Source organism: Anopheles funestus, chromosome 2RL (genome assembly GCF_943734845.2).
Source record: "Anopheles funestus chromosome 2RL, idAnoFuneDA-416_04, whole genome shotgun sequence".
Lineage (NCBI taxonomy): Eukaryota > Metazoa > Arthropoda > Insecta > Diptera > Culicidae > Anopheles > Anopheles funestus.
Genome location: NC_064598.1, coordinates 50,762,400 through 50,784,426, shown reverse-complemented (window position 1 = coordinate 50,784,426; position 22,027 = coordinate 50,762,400). Strand labels below are relative to the sequence as shown.

At 40.7% G+C, this 22,027-nt stretch overlaps 1 protein-coding gene across 1 annotated transcript in view; it reads left to right on the top strand.

The window, feature by feature from the left end:
* LOC125760630 (thyroid receptor-interacting protein 11) overlaps positions 1 to 22,027 on the top strand; it is a 33,883-nt gene that overhangs the window by 2,170 nt on the left and 9,686 nt on the right. The window contains exon 2 of the mRNA XM_049420924.1: positions 2,913 to 3,071. Coding sequence (XP_049276881.1) covers positions 2,913 to 3,071 — 159 coding nt within the window. The remainder of the gene's footprint in view (positions 1 to 2,912; positions 3,072 to 22,027) is intronic.

Here is a 22,027-nt window from a genome sequence, read left to right as displayed (position 1 = left end):
TTGAGTCTACGATATTTGCGGATACTAATTTTTAATTTGTCCTTTAGTCAATAAGCTTCATTAATTAAATTAAATTTTTATTCCTTACTAACGAACGACGGTTTTAAAAGAATTCCTCTAACGGTCGAAGTGTTTCGACAGGACAAATATCGTTTATATCTCCTGCATATCAAGCTTACCGACCGTAATGTAAGAAACTTCTTTTGCTTTCCTCCTGATGGCCTTTTATCTAATGGACATTTATTTTCAAACAAAAGCACTAACAACCATATTGTACCAGCATGTTACATGTATGTTACCGCTTAGCCGACGTGGCTTGAGCCAGTTGGCCACTTCACGATCGTTGTCGCCGACTGCAATGGTACCGTCAACCGAGGCGATGGAAAAGACATTACTGTTATTGGATGTACGTGTTTCCGTTTAGACACTCGGATCGGAATGGGTACATCCGCTGGGGTATCTCATTTGCGCGCGGTTACGAACGGCGCAGGGGATGTTTGTGGACACAAGTGTGTTTTGTCGCGGATGCTCCGTCGTGCGTTGTTTCGTCTCCCGTTTCCCCCTGCTATGTTTCCCCGAGTGTTGGTTTCGGTTCATTCTTCTCGTGCCCGTTAGCATACTCCTTATCAGCCGCACCATGTGCAACACGATATATCGTTTTTAATGGAAAAACAGTCGTAAAAAAATGTGTCGTGGGGGAAAATGTAACACTGCGTGGAGGTAAGAACTACAACATGCACACAAGGTGTACTTTCTGTGGACCGATGTCATTGTACGTAAGCCGCACACAAACACACGATATTTCAAACGCATTACACAGTTTTCTTACAGCAGTTTAAAATCTATTTTAATATAAAATAATACATACGTAACAATCTCTTTAAGGTGATGATTTTAGGGTGATGATATTTTTTAAACATATACCTTCTTAAAGCTTGAACTTTGCTTGATTACGTGCATTAGGTATAGGAGTTTTTTGTACTTTTTATGATTCGTACTATTCACAATAAATATTGTAACTCAGTAGCACGTGATGTATTTAGATTTGGCTTGAGAAACTAAATTAAACAAACAAGTAACTTAAACGATATTTTTAATTAACAAGCGACGAATGGCATAACAAAATCACAGAATAATTATAACTTAAAAAACTCTATAAATAGTCGACAAAAACTAGCTGACGATACAAGAAAATTTAAAAAAAAAAACAAAAAAAGAACATTCGACATACACCGACCAGGTGGGATCCGGAAATGGAAAATTTGAGAACTTGGCTCAGCCAAGTCAATCCGGTAAAGAATTGAGTAAGATAACCATGATGGAATATGAACGAGTAAGTCCAGATCTTACTGGATACAAATCTTACTGGATAACAAAACAGACTGGATAAACAGACAAACTGAAACAAAAAATATTAATATTATTTTTAAAGCAATTAAATAATTTCATGGAGAGGCGAAAAAAGCTAGTACGACTTTGCATTTTATTTTCTTCAATTAACTTAAAATATTTGAATGGTTCACAATATTTTTATGTAATGTGTCCATATTTTTCATGACAACTGCCACGCCGAGGCGAACATTATTTATATTTTACATTCAACCATTCGATTTTTTGTTGGAAATGCGCTGTTGAGAATTACACTAAGGTATTGTTAAAGTTAAAAATATCTCTTTGACACTTGCAGTTTTTTAACCTTATTTGTTATCTGGAAAGCTTTTTTCTGTTATTCTTACACGTTGAACACGTTTTAATTTTAATCATTTTATTTATTCGCTGTTTTCCACCGTCGTATATTTGAGCTCCCAGTGGGAACATACCTGCACCAGCGCTTTTGATAGCATTATCGATACTAGTCGGCCTCTTGAGCATGCGTAGTAGCAGCAGCAGACAGCATATGGCCGTACCGGTCTCCATTGTTCGTTTGATCGACACGGCCACAAATGGCACTTGCATTGGGGGGGAAATAAACAGGGAACCCAAATCGGAACAAAACACACCACCCCGTCTAAATGCATCGTTGACGCGGCCCAAGCGATAGGACCCGGCGCAGGTTGAAATAATGGCCCTGGGAATGGATATTAAATTCAGCACCGCGTTTCGGCGAGTGTGACTTACGCCAGGCTTACCATTGGCTTCGGCTTTATCATAAAACAATTTCAACAAAACCCCACACACGGGTAACGCCGATAGGCACCTGGCATCCGAATCGGCACCGGAGTGTTATGCTACCGTGCATGCGGGAAATCTAGAGAAAGAGAAAGAGAGAAAGAGAGACCGCATGTGTGTTTGTGCTTGTGGTCGGTACCGAAACCAGAACCGATTAGCATGTGCACCGTTCCCACGTCCCTGACGCGCACGGCTGCGCGCCATTTTGTGACAATAGAACACAACTTCAACCCGTTAGGTAAAGGTAGAAAGAAGTGGAAGGACCAGAAAGGGAGAGGGAGGTAACGGTTGCAGACGGCATATCTCTTGGGGTCACAAACTATACCTTCCCCCGATGGATTCTTCTTTACACCTACTCTCCCCACAAACAAATCACCCTCGGCCGGGTTAACCGATTGTGGTGGTTAGAACTTTTGCGGTGGCCACTTTTCCAGCCAGTTTTTCACGATCCAAACAGCACAAAAACAAAACGCAACGAGACAGAAGGGACGTAATCATTTTGTTTTAATATACCCCACATGTACCGGTGGTGTCGCATTGTTGGCGAACAAAAGCATAAGAAAACCACGTACGTACGTCGTAATTAAGACAAATTGTGTGTCGGAGAATACGCTGCAAATGGGGCGGTTGTTTGGTGGGTGGAATCGGGCGGTGGAAAAACCTTCGTCCGGAATCGGAACCTAAATTACACAAAACAGTCAACTGAACTGACGTCTTTGTCTTTTTTTTTTGCATCTTTTCAGATTGTGACCCTGCGCAAGCAAGTTGCAGAATATCAGCAACAGTTTCAGCAACCATCCACATCCGGAACCCAACAGCCGGGTTCGTCGCTTGCCTCCAAACCGCCATCGGTAGAGTTGCTTTGCGCGGCGACCTCATCCACATCATCAAAAGCTGCTGGTGTAAGTAGTCGCTCGTGCATTGTAATGATTAGCTTGAAATTAACACTGCATATTTTATGTTTTCGGCTGTAAAACATCGGTGTCGATCATGCCGTGAATAATTTGATCGATTTATGATTATTGCAATGTGGTGACGAAACATGTAACCTTTCGCAAACTTCGTTCCCCAATACCTAGTACTTTGATAATATTCAAACCATTACGGCACTATAACAACGTGTGAAACTTGGCAAAACCAAAACCTTATCTGAAAAGCAAATAGAACTGAACCCTTTTCGAGCGAACAAGCGTACGTGTGAGGATCAACAAATTTGACGCCAAACTCCTCGCTTCCTAACATTGTTACCATGAGATATTAAACATTTCGTCCATAGTCAAACTATACAACTTACGACTACATTGCAGTTGCTTTTGACCCGATCGATAGCATCGGTTCTGAAGCGGAATCAGGAATCGATCGCAATTACACCGTCCGATTGTATACGGGTGCGTGCAGCTATCGTCATTCACTTCGTCTTGTTTGCTGTGTGTTTGTTGCCCTCCATACAGCCAAACCTTTTCGTTTTATACACGGCCTTTCCGTATCGTACACCGTGCACCTTCTTCCCTTATCGCTCGTTATCTGAACACAAATATTTGTGCTCGAAAAACAGTTCACGCACGCAGCACTCTCCGGACCCTTTTACGATGTGCGTGATCGTTGATACTGAGAATTTGTCCATGCCCAACGATGGTAGACCATGTTTTCTCTCCCTGGAACACGGTGGGATTGGTTGCGAACATGCGGAATATAAATGTTTCCCGCCAAAAAAAGCCCAAATCATTACGGTTAAGCTGTGGCCTGTTTCATTCGGCACATCCTTTTCTAGCGTCGTCTTTCGCTGTTTCAAGACGAAACTTAATGTGAGGAAGATACAGCAATAGCACCACTTTCGTCTCGTCTCGCTATTGCGTTTCTCGCTGTAAAGGTACAAATTCAGTGGAACTACTTGAGTGTACAGGAGATAACAGATAGTGCTGATAGCGGCTGTGTATCGGTAAGTTTCTGGTGTGTGGTATATCGCATATGGTCGTATTGGAAAGCGAACTCACTGATCGCCGATTATTTTAAATGCATATTTCGCTTCTTTACTTTTATTTAAATAAATAATTTAACATCCTTTTACATCCTTTAAAAACACCGTACCGCAATAAAAAAAATTGTTACATTTTTAAATGTTTAAGAGTAATCATCTGATAATACGCCAAAGCCTTAATAACTAAATAAATAAAATAAAATAGAATAATCATTTTTGCTATCATATGCTGACCTAATCAATAGCCTGCGCCTTCAAAAATTCACTGGGTTTATTATTTATTTATTTATTTATTTATTTAAGTACTTTTTTATTTATTTATTTATTTTCATTTTGGCTACAGTATTTGTTCGATCCATTTCGGATGGGAAATATACTTGCAAAATACAAGTTGTCGCGAAAGTTGGCAAAGTGTGCTCGTGTTTGGACTTATCACTTGGTACATAACTTACATGAGAAAGATAACGTTTTTGTGTATGATTGCCATCACAATTGATAGTCGAATTTTTTACAAAATTGCAGCATTAGTGCAGCCTTTACCCTACCAAATAATAACGTTTTGGTAAAATCAAATGAGATGATCATTCATTTAACTACAAATTTTCAAAGTATGAAATGTTGTTACAGACCCCTTATGCTGCTAATGTGTTTGAGGATCAATCTCGTTTCTTTCGAGTTTTAAAACTTTTTCATAATTTGTCTTTTTATTAATAACAGTAGGAATTATTATTTTATTATGCACACATTGTTATAACTCATATTATTTGTTAAAATTAAGTGAATGCTTTCAATTTTTCCGCCCTGAGTGGTGTTGTGTAAGTTTTCAACTAGATTTATTTGTGTTTATCTGACTCATTACAAACTAAACCAGTAATTAAGTGTTTGAAATGGATTTTTTTCTATTCAAACTTTCACGATGTTGGAGAAATTATTTTGTTATGTGTTTGACCATGACACGCAAGTATCACACAGTCACCTTGGTTTGGTTCCCTGTCATGTCCAGTTTCCAAACACCCGTTTCTGGAAACTTTCCACTAATCGATCGAGAATCAAACAGAATCTATTGAAGGATCTAAAGGTAATTGCTCGCATGGTCCATTGATCGACTAAAGAGGAGTCTATTTTCAAGATTTTCAATATTTAAGATTTAATTTTCAGGAAAGATATACTGTATTGATACCAACAAGTCGGAGTCGGTGGGGGCTTACGATTACAAAGAGTTTTGATGCAGAAATGCCTACAAAAGTCAGAATTTTTGGGTTAAAAAAGATGGTTTTCTTGTTCTTCAATGTTTATACTTTCAAATGATTCCGTTGATTTGTTCAATATTGCAATTCGGTTACTTGATCGCCATAAAGTGATTTGCTTTGTTTAACAGGGAATGAATTTATTATTCCCTGAGCGTGCTTCTAGAACTAGAAATTCACGATGGCTTCCAAATATCAATTTCGATAACCAAGGTGCATTACTAAGTTTCTAAAATATGTCCAAACTATTAATTCAGATTTCTGAATGAGTCACCTAATATTTTCAAATTCAAGGCAATTTCAAGGGAATCCACTAGCTGATATTCAACCGTTGAGATATTTTATATTATATGTTCAAAATATTCGTAATATATCTACACTTAATTTTAAAGTGTTTATAGTTTTTATGCTATAAAAAAACGAATTACACCCTAGTAGTCATATACACTGTCGTATCTATTGATTTCATGATTGTACCCGATATCTATCATGCCTTGCCACTCCATCCGATAAGCTTCCATTTGCATACTCTGCTCTATCGATTTTTCCTCGTGCGCAGTGACAACAGCTCCACCTGTACTGTACATGCGCACCGTGCCCAAACGGCAACGATCTTATCAAAAACCGCCCCCACACAGGATGAATATTCGTCAGCGAATCGATAGGGACCGATAAGGAATCGGATCTCAGCCCGATCAGAGGTTTGTCCTTCCGGTATAAAAACGATCCGTTGCCCTTTTCGGTGACCTATAGTGCGTTAGTGGATCACTGAGTGAGAAGTCGTGCTGTGACGGTAGCCGACAGTAAGGAACAAAAACAAAACAAAATACTTTCTGTCCGGAGGTTTCTAACATCAGCGCGGCATCATTCCATCTCGCAACAGGTTCAACTGTGTCATCGTGGCGTCCTATACGCATCTACGCACCGGTGGGTTATTCATTCGTTTTTTTTCCCTGTGTTGTTTGAGCTGTGTTACTCCCATTACATTTCACCGCTGCCCTCTCAGCCGACAGCCGTCCAGCATTCCTCCAAATCGTATGGAGTAGTAAGTTTGTTTGCTTTTTGTTGGCATTCTGCTATTGGGTTGTCGGCAATTTGTTACACTGAATGAAATGCGTTGTTTTGACAACCTTACGCCTATGCTGGTGCGTTGTGGCAGTCTTGATGGTGTCCCTATCGTCCCGGTGTACTGCCATAATGCCGTTGCGCTCGAAACTAGCCGAGCTGATGCAGAGCTGAGGTGTGTCACCGTGTGTGTTGTTGTTGTTTTTTTTTTGGTCTTGTCACCTATTCTCCAAAATCTCTTACGACCAACAAAGTACCACATCACAGGTACCTCATCATTTTCGTTTGAGGTCAACCTGCCTTCCACTAACCGGCCGAGGTGTAAGGGCTTGACGGTGATATTATGATGCTCAGATGCTTCTGCTTGTGTGATACTTTTTATCCGTACGTTTGCTAGTACTTTTCTGCTCATTCATTTAAGCATATGATCTAGGATGACGCCATAGATCGTTTGGCTTACGCATCAGTCAACCCGGGTAGGGTTGACTCGCATAAGGGGGCGTCCTAATTGATTGGAAGCTAATGGTGTGTGGTTTTTTGCACTTCATGACGATGTCTATTCCTGCACAACGTTACCAATCGCCGATATATGCTGAACGCCGTATGAAACATAGCATTTTGATTCATGGTTAAAAAAAATTCTCCATCAAGTACAGTGGCTGTTGTTTTATCACTTTGTATTGTAACAGTTTTCCGATCGAAAATTTTGATGTAATTAACAATATTAATTGAAATTTTAGAAAAAGAAAAATCTTGAATTGATTTTGTAATAGAAACGGCTGCCATTTTCTTAGGGTTGACTAAATGCTGATAATTGTGTGAAATAAATTATATGTTAGCGAAGATTACAAAATTATTGGTCTACTGATCGTCCCACAAAACAACAACCAGCGGTACGAAATCAAAAGCTAAATATTACCCATCAGCGGCCATCCTATTGTGCTGGGTAGCGTTAAAATATGTTACACGCTTGCTTGCTTTCCTAATTTCAGGATGCGTTCATCCAACAAAAAAAATCCACTGCCATGTTGCTGCAAGACAAGCATGAACTATAGCCGAAAGTCGTTCGAATTTGAATCGCTACGCACACTAACAGTTAGGCCAGAGCAAAGAAAGAGAAAAAAGTGGGAGAAAACAACAAAAAAAGCTACAAAAAATCACAATCACCCGTTGTTCACACCGGAACCGTCATGACACAGGGTTGGACAGTTGTTGGGTTTTGATTGTCGATTATCGTGATTAGTGGTGTGAAAATGGGGTTACCCATGTGGGAGCACACGTGTGTCTGTGGTGTACGATGCAACTTGGCGTAAAAAATTGTGATTGACCGGTAGGATTATTAAAACTAAGTTAGCCCATGAATGCATACCATACGAGGTAGTTGGGTTTACTGATTCGTATGTTTTCACTGTTGATAAAGTTATTTGTCAGTAGGCAGCAGTCTCACGACCATGTCGTGTAAAAGCAAAAACTCTTCCTTTATGAATTTTCCGTATTACTACACTGTATTCCAAAATTGTACCCAGTTCTTTCTTCGATTGATGCTAGTAATTTTTCAGTTCTTTCTTCGATTGATGCTGAAAATAAATATCTTATACAAATTCAGAATCTGTTTGTATTCTATAGACATTTCTAGGGCACCCAGGCGTATCGGACAGGAACTTTCAAACATTTGTAATGCCATCTTGAAGCTTCTGTGAAATCTTTTATTATTTCTCACCTTCGAAAGACTTTTCAATTTATATTCCTCAAGCATTATACATGGGATTATGATTAATTGATAATAACTTGCTTTTTAACCATCATTTAGATTAATATTTTGGAATAAGACTGTCGATATAGATTACCTCCTTTTTAGCAATGTAGAATAAAATTGATCATGAAGTGTAAGATCTTTTACAAAATTTCATTTGAAACATTCATCATATTGCACAGGAACAAAACTGACATATTTTTAGTGATTTTTGAACATTTCTTGTAACATAACTTGAGTGTTCGTCATTTGAGCTTTGCCAAACAAGTATATTTGTTTATATTATACTATAGATGAGTTGTTTGAACACTACCCGAAAAATACAGAAGAAGGATAACATATTAGCAGATAAGTGATAGGCGTCCCGAAAAGAGGCCTAGGAGATGAAATTTTTTAAGAGGTGTGCCGAGGAGTTTAAAGCTTGGATAACTAGCAGAAGAGGTTACGACCTACTGCAGTGCGCCGTACAGGTTACGTTAGGGGAGGACTTGTACGAAGAGAGCGGAAGGAAACATGCAACCGTATAGAGGAGCGCAGAGCTGGAGCATCAGAAGAAGCGGACCACCAACAAAATGGCTTGGTTGATGGGTCGACGGCATCTATCCTCGTAACAGAACAGAAGAGCGACCGACCAGAATTTTACTGCTGGCAACCATAGTAGAGGACTTCTCCTTCCTGTTCTATACGATCCATATGAATCCTGGCCGAGATCTCCGAGCAGTACACCAACAACGATCCGGCCAATGAGCAGAACAACCTTTTGAGGCATAAGGGAGCGATGGAGTATCAGGCAGCAGGCTTAAACAGGTTTAGAGTATTCCTAGCCCGCCAAAAGTCCCTTTTTCTGTAAAAAAAAAATCTTTTCCATACCGGTCTGCACAACTGAAGGTTTTAAGTATGGAGTTCTAAGAAAAGTCATAAATCCGGTTTATCCAGAGTTGGACCACCCAACACATTTCCGAATATTGCCCTGTTCTTGTGTATTTCTGAAGTCTCTATGAAGTTTCTGAACGTTATCGGAACACCAAGTCAATGCACACACAGTAGAGACACATCACACCTCATTTCCCCTCAAATATTATTCCTGCGTTTCGGCTTTGCACCGGAAGATACGGTTGGTCCTCCATATGTTGTGGGGTCTCCAGAGTTAAGTTAGGTGGGAGGTCCTCATTTTTGTTGTTTTCACTGCAAAATGTTCATCTTGTTTGGCGAATGTTTTCTTCGAAGTTTCTGAAATACCTAGCAAATGGACGTACAGTTAGAGATACATCACAGCTCATAAAAAACGACACTGCCCCTCAAATATCCTTCGGCTTACGCATGTGCACCGGAAGATACGACGGGTGTCATATAGTCTTGAGAAGTCTGCAGCGTTATGCTTTGTTGGAGGTCTTCAGTTTTGTTATGTTCACTACAAAACGGTGCTTTGTCGATAAGCAATATAGAGTGGACCACCCAATAATAGCTTATGAGCAAAAATGAGTTTCTCTATTGTCGAACCACATCCGTTGGTTCACACGCATTCCAGAACGATTCTTGTGGATATGGTGCTCCATATATATTTAACGACACACCGCACACCTATTGTGTCTATGTTGTATTTTTTTTGTTTTAGTCACTTTTTTATAACATTCGGTTTTACGCTTCTGGGTGTCCACAAATATTTCGAAAGAGAAATATAAAAACACTATTCTTAAGAGTGTCGTCGACATTTTTAGACATTGCCACCGTGTAATATTTGTTATCCTTAATTTATTTTGTTTTAAAAATATTTATTGTAAATTGTTACCAGAAACCAGGGTTAGGAAAATAATAATTTAAAAGTCAATTAAACAATTGTTTTGCGTTTCGCTATGTTTCGCTAATACTTCATCATTTTACGATTATATTTCATCATTTTACGATTACGACTTATTGTCGTTGTATCATGTACCTCTTATCTTTGGAAAAGGAAAACATTTCTTTGTTCGAAACAATTCACTGATGAATGTGTAATTTATTTATAAGAACTTGCGGTATTGCACCACCGGTCTGCTGTTGTGAATAGTTTAGAAAACAAACGGAAACGTTCTTATTTCGCTTGATACGGCATGGAGAAATATTTCCATTCGTATTGTGCCCGTTGCAATAGAATGCATCTTCATGGTGCATTACCTGCCGCAAACCGATAGCCGATAAGAACGACCGAGAAGAATCGACCTCCGGGTTGCAGGCTGGTTGACGAAACAAACCTGGTAGAAATTAGTTACCATTTTACATCGCGTCAATGTCGATTCGATCCACCGATACAAAAACCACTAACGGTCCAACGCTGAACAGGGCCCCGTTCGCATATAGATCGACGCGACTGTAGAATGGTTAGGTTTTTATTTATCGCTTGCCACCTTTCGGGTGATTGTGCTCGGTTCACGAAAGGTAGCAAATAAAACTTTCTAGGTTCCTATCCGTTGAGCAAAGCGCTGTTATTACAGGATGTGTTAAATTATGAGGCTTTTAGATGGTAGTAGAAGCAAACAAAACTGTTAAGGAATTGAAGAAAGCGTCGAGAATGAGTGATGATCGCCTTCTATGTAACATTTGTCATAGAACATTTTGAAAGCACTGTTCGCTTATGCAACATTTGCATGAAGAATTGTGTGGAAGAACATTAAATAACTTTTTGGGAATGATATTCTAAGAAACAAAACAAATATTTGGGGAAATTAATTCGAATTACCATATTTTCCTGCGTGTATGACGAACCACAATTGATCTTAGACTCAGTGATACAATTAGTACTGGCGCCGATCTTCCCACGACAGGACCGGTACAAAATCCCTTCCGGACCACATTCCAATTGTGGTGACTGTGTTCTACTATGGGTAAATAAAGTCCACATACGTCGCTACTTCATTTAGTTTATTCCATTAGCATAGAGCTGTTTTTCTAATCAACTGTCGCGCACCATTCATGCAACTATCGTTAAAATATTACGTTCAAATACATTTGCCTTCAACGGTAGCGCATACACACAAATTCAAAGTGTGGAATTCGGTTGTTGAAGAATACCTAAAAATTTGTATAACGCTTTCAATATACCTGCAAAGCAGCTGGGATCGGTGAAATGGACGGGCAAGAGGCATATATGTAGCATATCTCGTACATATATAACTACAGGGAAGTACGTCTCGCGCATCTCATCTCCCGCCTCCAAACTCCCCAAGACCAGCGGATCAACAGCGGTTCCACCAAGCCCAACGGTTTCCGTTCCCATTTCGCTTACTTTTATCGTACTTTCTGTTTGTTTTTCCCGCCAGGAGTACCTCCGGTACGCTTTCGGTTGTTCGACCGGCAGGTCACACACCGCCAGTGAAGTTTTTAGGGTGTCGTCACTCCCTATAGGGACCCCACTACTGTCCGTGAGGGTGCTCGCCCTTTCCGGAATGTTTCAAATGTAAAGCGATGCCAGCAGAAATTGAACTCGATCACACACACTCCCTTAGCACATGAAGCACACACAAATTTGTGTCCGTCGAGCCCGTATGAATCATCCACCATTGCCAGATGCTACGGAACGATATACTACGCGATGTGACTTAGCGAGAGCCAAAGCGGAAATTAGCATAGTAATATTAATTTTCAACTCATACTCTCACCATGGGGACGCATATCTCACCGTGGCACCGACGATTACACGTTCTTCGTAATGCAGCAAGTCGTAGCAATAATAGAACATAAGGTAGTTAAATGCAACCGAAGTCTTGGGACATATCAAACGTGTCTACTCCAAGGTTTGCCAGGTTCGAATATCTAAAGGCAATGTTTTAAACATCCCGTTCATCCCATTCCCTGCCCGATGGCAATTAGAATTGATACTGATTGGGAATCATTTATCACAACCGAACACACAAATGTCTTTACTGTCCGGCCCGTTTCCATTTGTTACCCTTTTGGTCAACCTTCGAATCGAGCCTTCCCTTTTTCCTGTCTTTTGTCCACCAGAGGTCTAAACTATGTCTCCGATTGGGGGAGATGACATTGTACCGCTTACGAGCTGTGACACAGTTGCAACAGGTGTAAGTCCATTTACTAGTTTTACGTCAGTGTGCACAGAGACATATGAATGCAGTGCGGCCACGCGGTAAACTGCAACTGCACGACAAGATACTGCACTTGGTGGAGTTGTTCGGTGTTTAATAGTAATTCGTTTTACTACTAGTCACCTCCTATACTGCGATCGCACGATCGGTGGCAGTTTATAGATGCGTTCAGGGTTTTATTTTTTATTTACTCCCTGACAAATCATTACGGAAGCTAGGTGATCGGTTATTTGTGAAGGTAGTCTATCGGGTCGGAAAGTAGCTACTTTGTTATAAGCATTGTTTAACAGTGGAATCGTTACATACAAATAACATTAACTGTAATGTGATATATACAGCTATTTTATTTCGAAATTGTACTTGCAATTAAATAATTCACTCTGGCAATTTTGCAAAAATGCAAACATATCATACAATAATCACGCTGGTACATAAATCATTCTTTACAAAGAACGTGCTTCACGAAACGTTTGATTTGTCCACTATCTTCGACAGACTTAAGAAGCGCCATCTTGTATCCTTCGAAACTTCAGGCACCGGATTGATTAATTCGTTCGACCCTTGGCGATCGTCGACAACACACGATCGGCAAACGATCTGCTACGATTTCGCAAAACCAAAACCCACACTTGCAACCGTCCATCACAATTCGCCACGCCACCTGGGTCAATCTCGTGCGGTGATTAGTTTCCCATTTAGCTGATGTACCATTTATCTTGCTGTGCTGGCGTGTCCCAGACGTGGTTGTGAAACTGATTTTGATACTGTTTTCTCTGAGAGTTAGCACAATAATTTGTGCAGTTGCATCTGGTGATGTGTTCTTTCGTTTGTTAATAGATTTTGTGTCTTCTCTTGCCAATAAAAAAGTGATTCAAAGCAAAAGCACAGTGAGTATTTGAATATGAACAAAAAATGGTTATATTTTTATCACCTTTGCGTTAATTTTACATTCTTTTCGTGATCTCATAGTTATTCGATTTGCCAAATCTAAGTTTTTATTCAAATTCTTCTTGTGTATTATATTTTACTTTTATTACCTCTCATTATATTTGTATTTTAATACGGAAAAAGTTAGATTTGACACATCATAACTGTATCACTGTTTTTTTTTAATTAACACTTATACTACCAAGCGTTTTAATCGTTTTTTTTAATGTGGGATTACTTTATAATCAATTTTAAAGAACTTTTTTGTCTTGTGAAATGTTTTTAAATAGCTGAAGAAGATGGTGTTTTAAAAATGCCGACGAGAAGAAGTTTGGTTTTAATGTTACATCCACTATCAAATCTATAATAGATGTGTTAGTCTTAGTTGATACTAAGACAAAATTGCTTAACCCCAAAAATTCAAATCATTAAAACGAAATTGAACCAATCTAAATAAGTTTTGACTAGTTTCACATACGTCGCAGGTTTTAAGATCGCACTTATAATTATGATAAACCCGTAGTGAATGATTTTCTTCTCATGCTTGTGTACAATAGAAACCTTTATTGGACGATGAAACACATGCACAATATGCTTAGAATCTTTCAACAAACAGTAACAACGTAACACTGGTTGCGAAACGAAGGAATGCCACTGTTTGAATGACGCTAGCGGATGGCAAAAAGATGGACGTCATTTTTCTACGGCCCATTTGTACAAACAGTCGGTTTTTCATTTGTCTTCTCGCGTTTGTAGCTTTGTAGCCGATCACAAGCAAGTAGTTTCTGTTCTCCTTTCTATGTTTTCCAATAAAACAATAATGCTGTAAAAAGGAAATTGAGTGCAACAAGATAAAATTTACCCTACTATTCGACACAGTTAGGACGGTAAAATAGTTGTAGAAGGATAATTTATATGCTTCACAATGCACCACAATGTACCGATTATCCTCGCCCATTTTATATGAGAGCGTAGCACATTGAAAAGCGACTCGCAGCATCACTGTGTGCGACACATAAGAAATGTTCTATTTGCACAAGCTGTTTCTACGGGACAAAGGCATATTGGCTCTCGGAATGCTTTGGAACCTATAGTTCCAGCTTCCAAGTCCACCAGTACCTTCGTAGCATCTTCATTTTCACGTGTATTTGTCTCCAGATGAGCTAGTTTTTTCTTCTTCTTAGACTTCGTCTATTCGTTAAGATATATCGTAACTTTCACCCACATCAAGACAGAGGTTATTCATGGTTGTAGTACTAAATATAGCAATTTGGATGAATGATATCAAAATTATGCGAAAGCACTCCGAAAAGACCAGGTCTATCGGTCAAGAGTTTCATCTCTTAAATATTTTCAAATTTTAAAACGTACAAATTGTTAATCAAACAAAAAATTGTATATTGTGAGTGTGGATGTGTTTTTGTAGTGAAGTTCCGGTGCGACATTTTGTAATAGTAGTAAAATCATGTTTATCTATTGTAAACTTAACGCTCAATATCTAAATTTACAACAACAGAAAAAATCTCGAAATACTTCACCATGTGCAGCGTAGAGTAGGTTGTGTGTGAGGATACCTTTTCTCGCGGTCGCGCCTTTTGATCCTGCCTGCGTTATTATGTTTGTATATGGTCTTTCTTCGTGCGTTACCGGTGATGGGTCTGCCCTAACGCATACAAATGTTGTCCTCACTGGAATACGTCTCAACATCGCTTCACCGTATCATCACCGTCGCCTTTGACTAAGGTGGTCCCTAGTTCCTTCTCCTTCTTTCTCTCGTTCTCTCTTTTTCGCTCTATCTCTCTGTTTGGTCGTCTTACAAACACATGCGTGCATACATAGAAAAGTTTGAGCTTTCGCGGGGATATGATACAGTCGCCATATATAACGCGGCTTAAACCACGATGCGCACCCGAGTTATTTCCCAACCGTACAGCTAGTTGCATCTATTCTCAGTTGATCGTGCCCCACAACAATAGAACTTTGGTTTCCACGTGCCAAAGCTTATCTATTGAGCGCGATCATATTCGTACCTTGCCAGAACAGCATCAAACAGTTTAGTGTTTAATTTTTTATTTTTGTTTTGTCATTGTCGTTTACTCAACTTCCGATCGTTTTGGGTGCTTCCCCGAACAGAACCGTTCCGTGTCCAGTGGCGTTTGCTGATCGTCTCTGATATAGTGTTGGTATCTAAACTAAAGCCGGGGGTGGAATTAGTGTCGCGGCAATAGTAATGACGTGTGACGGCGTACGGCCTGTTCCCATCCCTTCCCTTGGTGGTGGAGTGTCTGGCCAGTTTATCACAAACACCATTCGTCCAATTTCAAATGTTCAAGTCTGACTGTGTGTAAACGAACGAGTAGGGATATGTTTCGGTGTGTTATTAGCGTTGTGTTCTCAAACATTACGATCGTTCTGGGTTCGAGTGCGTGTACGTGAGCAGTTCTCGGTTAACTCGCTATATAGCGTTAGCATATTCGTGTGCATGAACTACGCGATATCGTCGGTTTGTCGCTGTCGTCGTTGCCGACGACATGGGAAAAAAATGCGATTACTAAGCACCGACTTCGAGGCAGACAGCAACGCAGCAAGCTTGCTAGTAGGTTCGCGAACGTGCTTGCGAACAGTGTGCCCTGTCTGATCATTACCGTCCAGATGTTTTATGGCTTGTTTGCTACTTCATTAGGATTGTTTCGTTTTCTGAAGGATTTTGTTCTTTCTCTACTTGTTTGCTACGGAGTGCATATTAAAGTGATGTGAATTTCGTTAAACCTCTATCCAACGGTGACTTACGGTACGAACGGAATATATACTTTAACGTGCCGTTAAGACTTGGTGACACTCACGTACCAGCTACGGGATATACGTCTGGTAGCTTATTCGTCTGATAATCGGTAACGGAGTTGAGGATAGAAACGCCCCAGAAAATGTACAGCACAGGCAGGAAGCTTAAGCGGCCGGAAGAAAGGTCCACACCGCCACTAAAACGGAACAAATACCGTAAAGATAAGAAACCTTGCGGTGGTGGCTACGATGTTAGTTAAACACAGTACCTGGAATATAGCCCCTAGCATTGGAAGGAACTCAAAATAACTGGTGCTACATTGAAAATGTTTTATGTATGCAAGCTGCCGGCTGTTGGCGGCAAACATAAACGAAGATGTTCAAAAGATGGTCATACATAAAAACAAATCAAACTAAAATGAAGTCTTCGGATGGTGTGAGAAATTCAAAACGCAAGCTGTTCTTTACTCTCTAACTAAAACCGTCCAAAGAGCGATTCTCAAAATGGCGCGCGATTGAATAGCGTCCAGTTTTTCGTGCCGACAGGACGGTGTTTGACCGGGATAAGGAATACTGGCAGCGATGGCAACGACAGCACCCAGTGAGTAAGTAAACATTCATATCAATCAACAACCGATGACGAACAGGACGGTTGCGTGTGCATTGCGCAATGCACATGTTTCTTTTACGCATGCCACGAGGTTTTGACAAGTAGAAAATGGCGCATTTAACCGTGCGCCAGCAGAGGATATTATCACGTTGCAATGCGATATCAATATTCGTGGAAGTACATCCTTCCGATCATTAATTCCCAGTCAAGGAAACTTCTTCCTTCCGTTGTGTATAAGTTGTCTCGGTAAGAAATAAAAAGTGGTGCAAGATCGAAGGGGCTTGATTGTTTGGCTCCAGGTTGGCGGTAGGTGAGCGAATGCGTACCTACAACCATATCTTTTGCTGTCGTCAGCGTGATGTAACGAAACGTGCCATCTCGCGCATACGGTCAAAACCATCGCCTCGCAACTCCGGGAGGACTTTTTGGTGTCTTTTTTCCTGTTTGCGCAATCCATTGGTACCTCTCCTTGACTGCCCGCTTCCAACTGTTCTGGCCGATGGGGCCATGTGGTATTTATGGTTGTGAGCGTTCTTCGTAAATTGTACTGTTTTTTTTTCAATCTTTCACACGTACAGCTCTATTCCTCTAAAGGGGATTTTTTTTTAAAGTAATACTGTTGATATAGAAAACCATTTAAATTCGTTGTGCGTTTGTTTACACCATCGTCACAAATTTTCGTCGTACAAATGGTTTTGTGACCGTAAATTAAACTTCAGATGAAGTTGTTTTTTACTTCTCTTAAACATCTGTTTGCATTGAAGATAAGTTTTTGATTAAATATTTTTTAACTGTATCTACAACACAAACTTTTTTTTAGAAAGAATAAGCAATCAAATTCACGTCGACCATTTGCTAAGCATTTGTCGATTGATCTTCCGATGCGTTCTCTATCAGCGCAATATTTATCTTATCAGCAATAATGTGACAAAGACAGCGATTTCATCAAGTGTATGAGTCGTATTTTGAGGAGGAGGAAAAAAAACCATTACGCCTGAGTCAGTTAGTCGAATCGCTTCGTGGAAGATATACTAAACCTACCAACAAAGCATAAACATTTCCTTAAAGTTCCCGTTTTTAACTATATTCTGCTAGTATTGGAAAGAGATCATTTCCATCGATCCTCTGCTAGGGGAAGCGTTTGTACCACATCTTCACGACATGGAGATGCATCACGAGAAACAGTTAATTTACACATTAACATGGTACGAACTGCGTTCTATTCGGGTCAAACAGTTCGAACGCACCTTCTTGGAGTCGAAGAAGATCTTATTGAGAAAAGCGTTGAGCTATTGGTTTTGGTAGAGGTTAACAGCCTTAGTTTTACTGCTGGCAGATCCTATTCTAGCCCAGCAGTGCAGGAAGTTCCGTTCCTCCCAACTGCGTCGCACCATGCACGATGAGTGTTATGAATTATTTAAAATACGACCAAATGCGGCCCACAACGCTACCGACTGGCGCTAGATCAGCGGTAGCAAATGTATGTATGTTTATGAAAATTTATATAACCCTTAGACGAACTCGTGATGCATTCTAATTAACATGTACCTACTAAACAAAACCATCCAGTAGCACCACATCGGAGCAGATTCTGTGGCCCATGGTTAGGGAAGAAGCGCGTCAAGCAAAAGGCAACCGTCCGCTGAAGTCAGCTGCAAATGGAAGCTCTTAGTTCCCTGCCGGTAGACGTTGCATAGTTCTTGGCGAGCATCGTTACCACTAGCAAACGACAGCATATAAAAACGCTAGCAACCCGTATCGCAACGCAGCTCGGTTTCGGGTTTAGCATACATTTGCACTTTTGTGCCGGCCCAGTCCTTTTGTGGGGAGCCTGCAATTGGGGGTACAGATTCGGAAGGAGGAAACCATCGTTCAGCAACGCCGCCAATTCATTCAACCGGAGTGCATCTATATACACCGCGCTCCGGTGTGCGCTCCGAGGCAAAGGTGCGAATAAGAAGCGCTCTAGCGAAAATGTGGGTTAAACAGGCCGAGCATATTCAGTAGAACTCGGAGTAGTAGCAGCTGCTGCTGCTGTTCGGAAATCCGAACTTCGCATATCGTGCTGCTACCCACCTTCGAAGCATGTACGCGCAGATCGATCGCACCCTGATGGTGGAAAATTTGGAATTCTAATTTGCGGCTTCCAACACCTTGATGTGGTGTGTATAGTGGCCCTCACACTGGTTTCCTTTGCAGTCGGCATTACAAACACATTCAATGACTGTGTATCTCCATTGCAGAATCGAGATATAATTGGTATGAAAAAAGGTGATATTGCTGCTCTTCACAAATTTTAAAATTAACATTAATTTTTATTTTATCTTGAGGGAAACTCAACATGCTCGATTTGCTTACAATTTATCTTAAGCTTAGATCTTGTAAATCTAAATTAATTTAATTTTTTCTCGTACGTCATCTCGTGTTCTTGATATTGTATATTTTTTCAGGAAAATACTCTCAATTCCATTTTAATGTCAAATTTGGTTTTTTAAAATTTACAAAAATTGCAGTTTTCTAAAGCGAGTGTATTTCTTTCCTTTTTAACGCCATTAATACGAAAAAGTTATTATATTTAAGATTCCGAAAAAAATTGTTATATCATGAAATGGGAGGCAAAAATATTACGGTACAAAATTACCCAACCCATGTATCTGATAAATATGGTGAAAATATTCGTCTTTCTGCTGCTACATAATGGAATAATAAATCCACTACACTACACTTACGAAATGGCATTTTGTGCTGCTACTTACACGCATCAATCCGATAGAAGCATTTGGGATTAATGCCGCCGCTACCCACGGTTGGTTTTGCCACTGAAGGGCAACATAATTCCGCTATCGTTTCGCGCCATCGATGGATGTGCATCGCGTCGACATGGGACAACATCTAATATAGCGCCTTGCCAATCGTGACCAAGTGACTGTACTCATCGCATGCATTGACGATTGCATAAAATTAACTAACATCTTTAGCGCGCGCGCGGTGGACAGATGACGAAAATCGTGCGTTAGGTCCGTATGCCACGTCGCCATGTCGTTTGTTCGCGGCACGCATCACGCACCGATATCGTCTTGCCCGGTGCACTGCACAAGAGTTTATGGTGTGCTGGGGAGTTTTGTCCGGCCTTGCACGCTTGATTTGAAGGAGGCGCCATGCACCGCTCTCTGCTCAAAGTGCCGTCACGATGCGCCTCTGCCGCCTGACGGTGGTCGGATAGGAAACCGACCGTTTACGGAATCGGTGTGTCGTGTCTAAACGTAAACATCATCGTCTCCATTGCGCTTTCCTTCAAACTCACCATTCCCCCACACTCCGTGTCCACTCCGACCCGAAAAGTAAAGGTGGAGCGCGGGACAAAAAGTGCAGCGATTAAATAATGGCTCACACTGTTGCATTTCTAGTGTACTTTAGGTTTTTGTTGAATTTTTTTGCGTTTCGTTTCGTTTTGTTTTGCATCGGCCTGCACTTTAGCCACCGATTACTGGGGTGTGCACTATTGGGAGGGAGGGTAGTGGCAGATGGTGATGAGAAATGTGCACTGGCACACGTTGTCAGGCAGGCAGATACATTTTATGCGTTCGCGCATATGTCCGCACACAACTTACGCTATGATTGTGTGTGCTGCGCCATTGCATGCACATCGCTTATCGTAAACTGATGACCTCGGTGACGAGGCCCTGCTGTGCTGTGCAGGTTTGTAGCTTAGACTGACCGAAAAGAACTTTGATCTGTGCACGAGTCATAGTGTACATTACCACCAAAGTGCTTAGATTTGTTTTTGTCTTCTCTGGAGGAAAAAATAGCTTTTAAAACAGTTTGGTATACTTTCGGGTTTTGGCTTGACTTACAACCGCGAGGGAAAAACACATTTGCATCTTCACCCTGTCACGTGTGACAAATAAAAGGGCCCACCTGCCATAACCATAAAAAGTAACCCACCCGGCTTTACGGTTGCATAACGATTGACATTTTCTTCGTCCCCCCAAATCGATCCACGGATCACTTCTTTGCGGATTTTTGTAGTGTACAGCTGATGAGTGTACTGTAACCGCGCTTCGGAACCCGTACACTACGCAGCTCTTATAATGATTTTTATTATGATTGATTGGGTAATAACAAAAAAAAAACAATATAAATATAAGCATGCTTGAACCTTGAGCCTTTAAGCGTCCTGTTCATTGAGGCATAAGCATATGCTTCTCCGCACATTGAGTTGAAGCTTTGTTGACATTGATAGCTGACTAAACCACCAAGGTTTAGCTCATTTTTTTGTTGTTGTAATATGTCTTTCCTTTTAACTACAAATGCACACACTTTGTTCTTCGCCATGCTGTGCCTGATGGTTGAAATAAAACGGGGTGAAAAAACTGCAATATTGATGAGAGAACATGCTTAACAGCTTGTAGCGTTTGTTTTTTATTGGCACCATCAACGTAACGTTTGTCTGCATTGGTTGTGCAGTGAAAAAGGAAAGACTTCAACGCTCGCGACGCGACGAACGTAACCGCGGTCAGATCCGTACATTCGGTGACCGCTGCATCAGACGCGCGGGCCTTATATAATCGTACCTGTGTGTTGCTTTGGCAAGGTCAAGAATGTACCACGAACGGTGACGCAAATAGCGTGTTGGATCGTCAACTTCGTGACACACACACAGGACACACGTGCAGCTTTATTGTGCGTTCGTTTATACAAACGTATGGCAAAGGTATAATAATATACAATACCACATTAATGCAATAATAATTAAGAAAAAAATATGTATTTATTTCACAATAGTATTCAAATTCTTGATCTTTTAAATTGATGTAAAAGAAAAGAAAAATAAATCGTTTGAGCTTTAAGCGACGATGCAATTGGTTCTTCCATAGAAAACACTTGTTGTGAGAGGTTTTCCGATTAAAATCGTTCCCTAGCACGGCATACACTTTTCTCCCTTCCCTTCAACAATGATTAAGCCATGTACCGTTCTTGGCTTAGCCGCTGCTAGCAGATTTAAATCAGACAGATTGTTTGCCCTTCAAAGGTGTCACTAATCGTTCCACAGGTGGTAAACCAGCACACTCACACACACACACCTCATAGCTGCCCACAGCGGTCGTGTACTGATGACCGGCACAAGGTTGATCCGCCGGGTGTTGGGAAGAAGCGGTTCTGTGTGCTAAAAATAAAGTCAACTACTGCTCTCACGTTCTAGCGATGCATCTAGCTTGCGAATACACTGCCATTGATTCACAAACGATGACGTGCACGTGATGTGGCGGAATCGGAAGAACCCAATCCGGGACCCGGCGAGAAACGATTAATCAACTGCTTCTCCGTAGGAAACGGCGAACGATCGATCGCACGATTCATCGAAAGAGAAAGGAAGTTGTTCGTTAAAACAACTCGTACGTAGTTGAGCCGTGCTGC